Below are 14,328 nucleotides of genomic sequence, written 5' to 3' on the forward strand. Positions count from 1 at the left end.
TGGTGGCGCACGCCTTTAATCCCAGCACTTGGGAGGCAGAGGCAGGCGGATCTCTGTGAGTTCGAGACCAGCCTGGTCTACAGAGCTAGTTCCAGGACAGGCTCCAAAGCCACAGAGAAACCCTGTCTCGAAAAACCAAAAAAAAAAAAAAAAAAAAAAAAAAAAAAAAAAAAATGTATTTGTATTACTGTCTTGTCTTGTTGCTGCAACAAAATATCTGAAAAGGGCAATTTAAGGAAGAGCTTATTTAGGCTCACAACTTGAATGTGTTTTCATCATGGCCCAGGAAGGCCCCAAACATGTGCATTAGGCAGTTGTAGCCAGAGAGCAGTGGTGAATGCTAGGGTTCAGCTTCTTTTCTTCTTTCTTCTTTCTTTTCTCCTCCTCCTCCTCCTCCTCCTCCTCCTCCTCCTCCTCCTCCTCCTCCTCCTCCTCCTCCTCCTCCTCCTCCTCCTCCTCCTCCTCCTCCTCCTCCTCCTCCTCCTCCTCTTCTTCTTCTTCTTCAGTACAGGATGCCAGACCATAGGACGGTGCTATCATAGCTGTGGGTTTTCCATCTTGAGTAACCTAGTCTAGATAATTCTTCACATACAAGCTCACAGGATTACCTCCTAGGTGACCCTGACAATATTAACTATAACACCTCACAGTATGTAGTGCCTAAAAGCAAAGAATAAGGCATAATACAGTTTCTGTTTTTGTAAGAATGAAGGAAAATCTACATCACAGTCGATATTTTACTCCCTCCACCCAGAGGCAGAGCCTCACAAAGCCCAGCACGGTTTTGGACTTACCATGAAGCCCAAGCTGCTCTTGAAGAGTCCTGATTATCCTTCCTCTACTTTCCAACTGTTGTGATCACAGGTCTGCACCACCACACCTACCTTCCTATTTCATTCTTTACTGTGTGTGCATGCACGGGCACATGCATCCTGTATGGTGTTCAGGGCAAATTTTATCTGAGAATTCAACTCAAGTTATCAGGCTTGGTGGCAGCTGCCTTTACCCACTGGGCCATCTCATTGGTCCAGTATTTTATTTTTAACGAACTAGTTAACCCAACTACTAATGCCTATTGTGAGGTATGATGAATTTGAAACTATTCAGTTGAATAAAGGTTATAATGAACAAAGCAATCAATGTGGCTTCTCAGAGATACATTTATCCAACTGATGGGCCAACACATGCAATAGTCTAGTCCAGGGGCATCTGTAGTCTGTGTCTACTTTTTGGATGGCAGATACCTCCACCAGGAACAGAACAAACTGTTTTTTAATGTGCCTCCTATTTTCTAGTCATGAAAGAGTAACTGCCATAGATTTGCCTCAAAAAGTCAAATTAAGTGAACAGTTCTGTTGTATTTAAACTTGGCAAGAAACAACAACAAAAAAGAACACAGTGCAATGAATGTGAAAAGAATTTGTTGGAATGGAACCAAAGTAGAATTTTCCAAATGGTTTATGCATCCTAACTACACAGAGGACATCTTCAATTTCCTGTCAAAGAAATTCATTGTGGGCATTTGTGGCCATTCTGTAGACAGACAGCTCCTTCTGAATGGCTGCAATGTCGGCATACTAGGTAAGAAAGGTCGGGCATCATCTCCTCCAGCCCCTCTCCATACATCTGTGAGTCCTTTCAGAGGTGCCATCACAAGGAGAGCGCCATTGTATGGCTAAGGACACGAGCTATGTCCACAAACTTGAATACTGAGATAATCTGCTCTTGCAAAGAGGTAACATGTCCACAAGTACATTTTCTCTCCAACTCAGTAAGCTGGATCTGACCCAGGAGAGTACATTCTAGTTAAGATGACAGTGCTTTTCTGAGTGTGCAGTGGCCCTAGTTTTACCATTCTGAGTCCTGGTTCCTTGCTTTTGGACACAGAGACCATTGTTTTCATTACAGAATGAAATGTTATCTCAGGGAATCACTCAGTTCTTTGGATAATCAGCATCAAGCACCTGAGGGGATAAGAACAAACAAACACTTTCACACCACACAAATGGCTATACTTTGTCAGGATGAAAGAACATAGGCTGAAGAAAGAAATTGGGCACTGAGTATCCCTGGCAATGACTAACAAAGCACAGACAAGGAAAAGTGGACTTATGCTGCAAAGCATGAGCAGCACCAGAAAGTACAAGAGAACCTCACAAAAATGTACACCTATGTGGCCGCACGGTAGCTTGTGCTTAAAATCTATTATAAAGGATCACCAGAATATGCAGATTTCCAGTAGTTTCTGTATTTCTTACGGTAGTCAGTCTAGCTATGTAAAAGTTTTTATTTATAGTCTAAAGAGGATTATTTTAATTATATTCTAAAATCACTGGAGCTTATTTATTTGTTTCTAAAATATGCATGAGAAGTCACAAGATTTGACCACTGTCTTTTCTCCTTTTACAAGTGAAAGAACTGACTCTCCCAAACTGTCCCCAGAAGCTGCTATGCAGCAGACAGAAGCAGACTGATGACCACAGCCTCCACCACTCCACAGTGCTCACCCATCTCAGTACAAACACTATGACAACACGGGCAACAGGGTCAGTGTTAGTTTATGTGTATAATTCAAAGGGTACACACCTTGGTTTCATTTTTCATGGGAAATTTCAACACAATGTAAAGATTTACAAAGGAAATAATACAGCAAAGAAGAATTTATTTGGCTACAGAACCAAGTTCTGACTTCAGTAAAACCCAAACAGGGATTACTGAAGTAAATCTAAATAAACAAACATTTCTTTGTAAATGCTACAAGAAACTGGGCAATCATTATGAGCAATAAAAAACTTTAAAATGGCATTAGCCTTTCACAGATGATCACTTTAATAGTTTATTTTTGTTAATGATAAGAATATTGTCTCAGTAAAATCAAACAACTGATTCTGTAACAGTGAATGAGAAGACAGCATTCGATTTAGAAAAGTGACCGTTATCTTCAAACTTCAAGAGGAAGTTTGCTCACTGGAAATTCACCAACCTCTTTACATAGGAAACTGCATCCAGTGCTTTCCTATTTCAAACATACAGGTCCTCTAACTCTCTGCATCTCCTTAAATGCTACTGCAGTGAAAGGCAGCACGTGGACTGCAGGTGCGCCCAGTGAATGCTGAGTGGTGTAAATATAAAGGAAATCAATGGTCACACAAACCCCACATGATTGAGATGACCGAAAGCAAAGCACAGAGTACAACGCTCCCATTTCTTGTTTGGCACATATATTAATAAATTTTCAACATCAAACAATTTAAGACCAATAGATACTAAAACCAACTAGCACAGTAATAAAATGCCTAAAGGTTATGAACATCTTCAATACTTAATTCCCATACGATGTCTGTAACCAAACATATCTTCCATGAGGTGTGAGCTGTTCAGAACATCACCTGTCTCAGAACTGATTTCCCAGAATCCATTCAGTATCCCACAGAAACTCACATTGGAGCAGTCCCTCACTCACTCTGGTGGATCTCCTCACGGTCTTCACTTATGAGAACACATGCATACCCTCTTCACAATTTTGAAAAAAATGGAAGGCCTTCATACATGTCAGTTTTTAATTTTATCCAATCATTGATCTTTTGAAGAGTTGTTTTTTCTTGACTTAATATTTTTGCAACTTTTTTCATCTTTTGTTCATTTCTTTCTATATACTTCATCCCTTCCAGCTGCAGCTGATCCAGCTTTTCATTTCGACTTTCATCTAGGGGTATGTTTTCACACATGACAGGATTGAATCTAAAATATGTGTCAGGAGGTAATAGACCGTCCAGCATTATATGGACTTCTGTTAAAACAAAAATGAAGGAGAGAGGGTAGGTAAGAGAAGGTATGAGGTAAGTTATTTTGGAATGTTCTATTCATTTTTTCTTCATTTAAAATTATCTTTATTTTAGGCACATTATTAACATGCATTCATTTTATCACCCTAACTCACATAGTTTCAAGGAATCCATAAGAAGAACAAATCTACAAATTGCAATTCCCTTTCCAAATACTTTATATATTCTGCTCAATTAAGGACCTTGCTTGATTATTCTCTCTCCCTGATAAAATGTCTTGCCTTCCCTTTGCTTTTCATTTTTTGGGAACCATCCTCACTGGGCTATATATTTATGTATATTAAAATTAATCATTTTAATTGTGTAATTTGAAAAAGTTTGGCAATGTACAAACTTTTATTTTACTACCACAAGTCATGAGCATTCCCATGACTTCCAAAGGTTTCTGAGTCTCCAGTGAGCCATCCTTACCCTCCTCCTTTTAAAAGAATCATGTTGGTCGTCTTGCCCTCCTCTTAATCAAATATATATATATGGTGTAGGAGGGTATTCTTTGTATGTGTTGCTTTCTTTTTTTTTTTTTTTTTTTTGGATTTTTCGAGACAGGGTTTCTCCGTAGCTTTTGGTTCCTGTCCTGGAACTAGCTCTTGTAGACCAGGCTGGCTTCGACCTCACAGAGATCCGCCTGCCTCTGCCTCCCGAGTGCTGGGATTAAAGGCGTGCGCCACCACTGCCCGGCTATGTGTTGCTTTCATTGGTTAAAAAAAGAGACTGCCTTTGCTATTTGATAGGACAGCAGCTTAGATAGGCGTAGGAGACAGAACAGAATGCTGGGAGGAAGAAGGCAGAGACAGAGAGCCACCCGCCATGAAGCTCCCAGGTCAGACATGCTGAATCTTTCCCAGTAAGCCACAAGCTCGTGGTAAACACAGATTATTAAAAATGGGTTGAATCAAGATGTGAGAGTTAGCCCATAAGAGGCTAGAGCTAATAGGCCAGGCAGTGTTTAAATGAATACAGTTTCCGTGTAATTATTTTGGGTAAAGCTAGCCGGAAGCAGGGCAGTGGGAAGCGACCCACCACTGTTTGACAGCATGCTCCCTGTCCTGCCATGGTGATAATGGACTAAATCTCTGAAACTGTAAACCAGTCCAGTTAAATGCTTTTCTCTATAAAAGTGGCCATGGCCATGGTGTCTAGAAAGCCTAACTAAGACACTTACCCTCTGTATCCGTGGCACTGTTGATGACATTTGAGAGCTTTGTCTTCAGGCTTGTGTAGGTGGCAGTATTCCTCACGTCACTCTCAAACCGTCCTGTGCCCAGGGACACTATACACTCTAAGGGTGCATCAGGCCAGATACATTTACACTCATGCATGGCCAGGGCTGAAGGGTTATTCAGAAGCAAACCTCCATCCTGTAAAAAGTCAAAAGAGCAGTCAACTCAGTATTTCCTACAGGGAGAAGCTAACAGGAAAGTGAGTGATTTACAAGAGGGGCTTTGCAAACGGATTTATTCATGTTCTACAACTGCAAAATCCACCATCAAAGATAATAAGTTGTAATTTCCTATTCTGAACAACTTTTTTGGATTGGTTTGTAAAAGTTACTCAAAAATACTAAGATAAACTGAAAAACCTAAAAACATTTTCATGTGTATTTATTGACTGATTGTGTGTTCACACATGTGGAGGGCAGAGAAAAACTTCTGCATATGGGTCCTGAAGACTGGACCCAGGTCACTGGACTTTGTAGCAAACACCTCTACCCACTGGACCATCTTGCTGACCCCTGAACTAAACAGCTTTTTAAAACACACTGGGATAGTTGGTAGTTAATAATAACAAAATAATCTCACAAGTTTAACATAATCAAACTAATTGAAATTTAAACAATAATTTGTAGGTATCATATTCACAGTACAGTTATAACCTGAACAAAGTAGGAGAAGGTTGAACGTCTAAGTCCGTGGTTCTCACCCAGGCGCTGCGACCCCTTTGGGGGAGAACAATCCTTTCACAGGGTCACTTAAGATCATCACTTAAGAAAACACAGATATTTACATGACGATTCATAGCAATAGCAAAATTACAAGTATGAAGTAGCAACAAAAATAATTTTATAGTTGGGGTTACCACAACATGAGGAACTGTATTAAAGGGTTGCAGCATTAGGAAGATTGAGAAGCACTTTTCTCAGTGTTTTTCAGTATCAACATGATTTGTAAGAACTCAAAAAGTAATGCAAAATATGCATTAATATAAAAATAAAACATAATAAATAATATTAAAACTAATATGAAAAGAGTAAAATAAATAAAATTTTAAATTATGGCCAAACTATAATAGAATGAATCACAAAACAATATTTAAATGTATTTCATTTCCGTATTGATACCGAGCTTAAAAACTAGGAACACACATCTGACTAAAGATATTTTAAGTAACTACATAGGCTTTTCCCTATATGGCTTCCATATGTATCCCACTGTGGATCTATGATCTAGACTTCAACGGTCTGCTTTCTTCCTGTGAGTCACTTTGTTTCTGCAAAGCAAAAGTTCCTAATTTTGATGAAGTCCAGTGTACCAGTGATTTCTGCAGATGGACAGTAACTTTTGGTTTGCCACGTTTTTGGTGTGTGTTTGTGGAAGAGAAAGGGAAAGGTGGGGGCAACAACAGTGACTATGTCAAAGCAAATCTTCCCTGAGAAGAAGAGTGTCCTTGGGTCGTAGTGATGCTTTCCTGGGTAAAGTGCCTGCTACTGAGCAAGAGGACCTGAATTCAGACACCGAACACTTAGTAAAAGCTATGGGTGGTGGTAAATGTTGTGTCGGGCAGAGACAGGCAGATTCATGGAGCCTACTGACCAGCCAGTTTAGCCAATTGGTAAGCTCTGGGTTCAGTGAGAGACCTTGTCTCAACAAGGTGGAGAGCGAAGACACCTGATGTCAACCTCTGGTATTCATTCAGATTGCTCACACATACACTATACACACATACACAGCCTGTCTCACAAAAGGACTATCCTTTTTTTTGGTTTCTTTGTATCTATATCAGATATAAAGGCGCCATATTGTAGATAGGTCTATTTGTGGACTGTTTTACACACACACACACACACACACACACACACACACACACACACACATATTCTAGCATGTGCTCACACTAGCAGGCAGATACATAATGTTGCGGAACCTTCATTTGGAGATGGATCGAGATAGAGACAGAGACCCAATTTGGAGCAACGGTCTGAGCTCTTAAGGTCCAAATGAGGAACAGAAGGAGGGAGAACATGAGCAAGGAAATCAGGACCACGAGGGGTGCACCCACCGTGACAGTGGAACTGATCTATTGGGAGCCCACCAAGGCCAGCTGGACTGGGACTGAATAAGCATGGGTTGAAACCGGACTCTCTGAACATGGCGGACAATGAAGGCTGATGAGAAGCCAAGGACAATGGCACTAGGTTTCGATCCTAATACATGAACTGGCTTTGTGGGAGCTTAGCCTGTTTGGATGCTCACCTTCCTGGACCTAGATAGAAGTGGGAGGACCTTGGTCTTCCCGCAGGGCAGGGAATTTGGACTGCTCTTCAGTATGGAGAGGGAGGGGAAATGGAGTGGGGGGAGGAGAAGAGGAGTGGGGAGAGGAGGAGGGGAGTGGGGGGAGGGGGCAATATGTGGGAGGAGGGGGAGGGAAATGGGAAACGGGGAGGAAATTTTAATTAAAAAAGAATAAAAGAAAAAAAAAGAAAGAAAAAAAAGATTTTCAAAAAGAAAACTAAAAGCGTTTACTTAGGTATGATCTTATGTTATAGATTACATTTGAATCTTAAGATAAATGTGTCATTGTTTCTGGACTCCACTGGTTTTTTATCAGTAGCCGACAATAAATTGAGAGATTATAGTTGTCAGTATAAAAATGGTCAAACACGGAAAGAAATATTACTAGTCTATGTAAAATAGAAAAGAACCAATAAAGCACTTTAGTTAGTAAAACATTAGAGCTGCTTCCCCTTAGATAAAAACAAAAGCTGAGGTAGGAGGAATGTGAGATCAGTGCCAGGCTGGAATAATCAGTGAGTTCTAAGTTCTGGCGTCTCAGTAAAATGAAGGTGAGGAGGGAAGAAATGAGAACATTTCTGGAGGCCTGAAATTGATGGTTATATTAAAAGTTACAATTTATAAACATTATAGTATTTTCATAATATTATTATTATACCTATTTTTTATAATTTATTTACTTTTATTTTATGTGCATTTGTGTTTTTGCCATGGCTGTCAGGCCCCTGGAACTGGGATTACAGACAGCTATGAGCTGCCATGTGGGTGCTGGGAATTGAACCAGGGTCCTCTGGAAGAGCAGTTAGTGCTCTTAATCACTAAGCCATCTCTCCAGCCCCACATTATAGTATTTTTAAATATTAAATTATATTTCACTTAGGACACAGTAGGAATAATATAAGAACAGAGGAAGTTATTGATGTGGATATAAAAATACATATCAAGATAAAAATTGTATCTGGTTAATAAATCTTGAATCAATATCAGAAACAAAAAACCTCAAGACCAATCCTGAGGTAGTGGAAGAAAAAAAAAAGGGAAGTGCTTTACATAATTCAAAATAGATAGTTTAAAATGATTACAGAGATTAAAGAACTGTGCTTTAACTACAGAGATTATATTACTACTTCCAAAAACTAAAAGAAAATAGGATAATTGACAACCATTTAAAAATGTTATTTTATCCAAATGTAAAACAAAATCAAGAAAAGTTTAGATTTTTAACTCTGATAGATGGAAACTAAAATTCTCCATGAGGAAGATTTCAAGTTTATATAGCTGACAAACAGCTTACAAAGAAGATCTACACATGGGCTTTAAATGCTATCTGAAATTTTTCATCAGTAAAATAGACTTTTTTCTCACAACTGATTATCATAAAGAGTATGCACATAGTTCAATTAGAGAGGAAAGTTAGAAATCATGATTCCTTCAACTGAGACTGATTTTAAGTGGGAAGTCACATCAACATTTAGCTTTTATAAAAACATGTATACTGGGCGGGCGGTGGTGGTGCCTGCCTTTAATCCCAGCACTCGGGAGGCAGAGGCAGGCGGATCTCTGTGAGTTCGAGGCCAGCCTGGTCTACAAGAGCTAGTTCCAGGACAGGAACCAAAAGCTACAGAGAAACCCTGTCTCGAAAATCAAAAAAAAAAAAAAAAAAAAAAAAAAAGTATACTGGAAGTGTTAGCTCAAAAGCTTTAATCTGCTTAATTTTTATTATTTAGTATATGTTATAAATTCAGGTTTTAAACAGTGTGAAAAACTAGATAGAGGAAAAAGTAAATGAATGTATTCAGATAAGGAATGATCAACAATATCCAACTTTCCAGATAATCCAACCATACATCTGAAACAGCAGGCCAGAGACAGCATCCTGTAACTGTGGCTCCACCTCGCTCTTATTTGTAAAATGGAGCAACATGTAATAAATGAGTTGGTGCCTGTGAAGTATTGTCAGCAGAGAGCTAGCTTAGTGAGTGCTTGCCTTCCTTTTATGTGACAACCTTCTCGCCTTCAACGTACTCTTTTCAAAACTGTGACACAGATGACCTGCACCTCCAGGAATTTATCAGTTTTCATCATGTTGTTATATAGTTTATGCACACGATCTCATTTTTTGTCAGTTCAGGTACTGTGTTTATCAACCACACAATATAAAGCAAAAGTTTTCCTAACTTTCAAGTTTCCACTCTTTCAAATCATAAGCCTTAATAATTAGAAGTGTCTTGAGTTACAAATCTTTTGACATATGTAAAAACACGAAGCAATTCCTTTTATTGATCCTTGTGAAGGTCAGCTATAATTAGTAAATGGCAACTTATAAATCTTTATTGTTTGAGATTATAATATTATATCATTTCCACTTTCCCTTCTTCTCTCAAAATTCTCCCATAGACCTCTGTTGCTCTAGTGCTGACTCAAACACTTAAGAGTTTAAAGACAGCCACACAGGTCAACTTACTTGATGCAGATCATTCCCCAGCGCATATTCTGCAAAGTAGCCTGGAGCAGCTGATGAGGCTCTAATGGCTTGCCACATTTTATACTGACAGCCTCCTAAATAGTGAGAGTTGGTGCCAGGAAAATGACCGTAGTTTCTGAACACAAAAGCCTTTGGTGTCAGGCCTCTGTTTACTATGGTACTTACAGCAGCTACCTAAAAAGATAAAAAACAAACAATATGACTATTAACCACATTATCTAGAATCTTTAAAAACGAAATACTATTTATTATTTTTTAATTTTTTAAAGGCAGAGAGCCTCATTCTGTGGTCTTGATTGGCCCAACCTCACCATATAACCTAGGCTGGTCTTGAATTTATGCAATTCTCCTGCCTCAACCTCCTGAGTCCTGCAATTATAAGTCTGAAATGCCAAGGCCAGCTAAGTACTATTAGTTATACACACCCACAAGACCAACAAGATCAGTGTGTAACACAAAATTCCCTAAGAAGCTACATGTTTGTTATGAGAGAAACAAAGGTAAAAAAGAAAGGTATAAGCTGTGGGATAATTTGCGAAACATAAGAACAATAATAAAAGGTATATTTGAGTACATGACTATTTTAAAAGATTCAGAATGGTACACATTTCTAAAGTAATAACTAATGTAATAGTTTCAACAATTAACAAATACTTAAAGATCAACAAATGCAGTAGTACTTCAATATCATTTACATATTAGTCTATTCTATCTGTTTTGGAAATATTATAATTTCATAAAACTACTTTGTGATTCCATCTTAAACCTGTCAGAAAGACTAAGGTCAATAACACAAGTGACAACTCATGCTGACAAAGATATGGAATAAGGGTCACCCACTGCTGGTGGGAGTGAAAACTTGTACAGTCAGTATGGGAATCAATATGGTGGTTCCTCAGAAAGCTAGAAATCAATCTATCTCTAGACCCAGCATATACCCAAGGGATACTCCATCCTTCCACAAGGACACTTGCTTAATCATGTCCATTGGTGCTCTATTCATAATAACTAGAAACTACAAACAACCTAGATGTCCCTAAAAGGAGAATGAATGGAGAAAATGTGGTACATTTACACAATGAAGTATTACTCATCTGTTAAAAAAATGACATCAGGAAATATGCAGGCAAATGGATGGAACTAGAAGAAAACACCCTGAATGAGGTAACACAGACCCAGAAAGATAAATATGGCATGTATTCACTTATAAGTGGATATTAGCTATTAAATAAATAATAATCCACCCACAATCCATAGACCCAGAGAGGTTAGTTATAGAGGAAGGGACTAGAGGAGACACATGGATCTCTGTGGGGTGGAAACAGAATAGACCTTATGGGTATACTAGGGGCAGGTGGAGATGGAAATGGGAAGATCAAGTAAGGAGGTGGGGAGGAGATAGAGTTGAGGGAGGGAATGTGGGGAGAAACAGACAGAATTAAGGGACACTTGAGGAACAATATGGAAACCTAGTGCAGTGGAAACTTCATAAAATACATGAAGGTGATCCTAATGGAGTCTCCTAATAATGGGGGATACGGAGTCCTAGCTGGCCATCTCTAGTCACCAAGAATCCCAGTGAATGCAACTGGGGGTTGCATTCAATTGGGTTTTTAGCCTGGGGGTCCCACGGAAATCTCCAAACAATCCAGGCTGTTGCTAAGACAATGGGCTGCTCTCCACAAACTGACAGCACCTGACATTGCTGAGGATAGCACTCGCACAACTCATTGAACATGGAACAGTTGAACTGATGTCTACATGGAGCCTTCACCCCTATGTTCTGGTGTCTTTGATGTGCAAAGGTGTTCTACAGGCTACCAACTGAGAAAGGTAAACACCAATGCAGCTATAAAACCTTTGTTCTACCATCTGTCCTGCCTGCAAGATATGCTACGGCAATGGGGCCCAGAACTTCTGGAAGCAGACAACCAATGTCTGACTTGACTTAAGGCTACTCCACAAAATAGAACCCAGAGCTCTACTACACAGCCCAAAGACCTGGAGTAAAACCAAAGACTAAAAGAAAAAAGGATCAAAAAATGACCCCTAATCATATTCTGCTATACTCTTAGACCAGTGTCTAGTCAGTCATCATCAGAGAAGTTTCTTCTGGCAGCAGACAGGGAAAGATGCAGACCCATGGCCAGACATTACAGAGAGTGAGAGTTCTTGGAAAACACAGCTCTAAATGGAAGGCCTCCAACAGATCCTCCTCTGAGAGTGCAGAGAGTCCCTCAGAAGTGACGGCAGTTGAAACATAGTCCATGAATGAAGTTGTGTGAGATTGCTGAGACCTTGAGAGAAAACTCCAAATAAACAAGAGCTGTAATCCCTGCTCCTCCAGAACATGGGCTGTTCTTGGATGTGCTTTTGTGCCCTCCCAGCACAGTGGATTCGAGTTTACTTGGGATTATTCATTACAACTGACTATTATTTATTTATATGTCTTTATGGAAAAACATGTTTTTGCCACTTGCAGCTTGTCCTTGTGATTATATACAGCTTGAACTCATGACAACTTTAGTCAGGTGACCTTTCTTAACCCTCTGAAGCTCTGAGTTAAGTTGGCATGAGACTTCAGTCTGCCTCATTTATAGGGTCCATTCTCCCAGGTCCCACTGCAAACGAGGGTGATAAACAAAGGAGAAAGAGTATTAGAGCCAGAGGGGATGGAGGAAACTGGGAGAACAAGACTCTGAGTAACGTAGCAAAGCTCATGTGACATCACAGAGACGAAAGCAACAAGCACAAGCCTAGATCCTCTGTATATATATTACAGTGCTCAGTTTAGTATTTTCTGTGGACATCCCGAGTGCTTGAATGAGTTCATCTCTGATTTTTATGCCTGCTCTTGGGGCTCTTTTCCTTCTGATAAGATGCCTTATTCATTCTTGATGTGATGGAATTTACCTTATCTCCTATTTTATTTTGTTATATTTGATTGTTAATTCTTAGAAGCCTATTCTTTTCTAATGAGAGACAGAAAAGGAGTAGATCCAGACGGGAGGGGAGGTGCGGAGGACTGTGAGGAGTAGAGGGAGGGGAAACTGTAATCAGGATACACTGCATCAGAAAAGAATATTTTCAATAAATGGAAAGAAGAATGGGGAAAAGAAACTACACTGTGATTTAAGTAAAGCCAGAGCATAGACCTGCACAAATTCTCAGTTTTCAAATTACAGGCCAAAGTTTTTCTGTCCTATGCCCAGCCCTGCCAGGGCTCTGTTTGCTTGGACCTATCCTAAATTTTTCTAAGTAATTCATGATTCTTGGCATCTATGGGTACCATTGGCCATCCACTAAAATCCAGAGGGTCTTTCTATAACAAAAGAGGATTAAGAATTCTAAGGGTAGTGGCTCTATTTATTACAACAAAGAACCTTTAGATATGGCTCAGGTTTCCCCATACACACCTCTACTCCTTTACAAAGTTGACAATTTCCACAATTTGGAAGCAAATATAGAGGCCTAGTGATCCAGAAGAACAAACAAGAGGGGTAGGTAGGGCACATCCTAGGGCTCTCTCTCAAGGAGTGAAGTCATCTCTTTGTCATGGCCTTCAAGGCCAGTGTGTGATCTAATCTGCCTACTGTTCCAGCCTCATCCCACATGCTGCCCTCAGACCCTTGGGCCCTAGTCTTCAGGAAGGCTTGCAGTTCCTGGAATTCTGAGGCCTGCATAGACCATTCTCTTTGTCCTTTTGCCAAGAAAGCTCCTACTTACTAGCCTTCACAATGAGGTCTCACAAAGTAGCCTTCCTTACATCTCTTGAAACGTATGCTTTCAGAGAACTGCTAGTGTGTTCCACAGCATCTACTTCATTTGTGAGGTTATTTATTTAATAGTCACTTAAGTAAATAACTCACAGTCCTATAATTCCATGTGTCTAATTTATTTTATTATTCTAAAGTAATAACTAACACAATATTATCATCAATAAATACCACTAAAGATTAATATAGTGTATTTACAAATTAGTCATTGTTTCTAGATGCTTTGAACATATTATGATTTTAGTAAAGTCACAGCATTATTCTGCATAAATTCAGTGTTGCCACAAAGGCACACAACATTCACAAAATGAAGGTATGAAAGTGATGAAGTCAAAAGAGTAACAGAAAGAGGGGTGTCTTGACCCTGGATCCTTACAGCTTGACGTTCAAGAGTAAATACAAGCCATATGGGATTCCTAGGCACATCAATGATAACCCTCAATCAAAAACTACTGTTAAAACCAAGATAAAGCAATTTCAGACTGTGGGGTTCCAAACAAATCAATGAATGAAGAACTACATAGAAATATGTCCAAATGATTCAAATTTTAAAAATGGGGATTCTATTCATATATTAATAGAATCCTATTGATTTTATATATTACACACAACTTCACTGTAAAAATCTAAGATAGAAAATACTTTTAATTTTCCTTAAATCACTAGATTTTGTTAATTATGATAAAATATGCTTCTATATTTTCAGTCACAAT

General features: G+C 39.2%; 1 protein-coding gene across 2 annotated transcripts in view; it reads right to left on the bottom strand.

Annotated features, from left to right (window-relative positions):
• Positions 1–2,540: 2,540 nt before the first annotated feature.
• The window catches only part of Pnpla8 (patatin like phospholipase domain containing 8), a 35,017-nt gene continuing 23,229 nt past the window's right edge, over positions 2,541–14,328 (bottom strand). For both annotated transcript variants that reach the window (XM_057782332.1, XM_057782331.1), the window contains exons 8-10: positions 9,819–10,013; positions 5,008–5,203; positions 2,541–3,790 (exon numbers count right to left, since the gene is read on the bottom strand). In XM_057782332.1, the coding sequence (XP_057638315.1) occupies positions 3,516–3,790; positions 5,008–5,203; positions 9,819–10,013 (666 nt within the window). In that variant the 3' untranslated portion in view covers positions 2,541–3,515. The remainder of the gene's footprint in view (positions 3,791–5,007; positions 5,204–9,818; positions 10,014–14,328) is intronic.

Source organism: Chionomys nivalis, chromosome 10 (assembly GCF_950005125.1).
Source record: "Chionomys nivalis chromosome 10, mChiNiv1.1, whole genome shotgun sequence".
NCBI classification, from domain to species: domain Eukaryota; kingdom Metazoa; phylum Chordata; class Mammalia; order Rodentia; family Cricetidae; genus Chionomys; species Chionomys nivalis.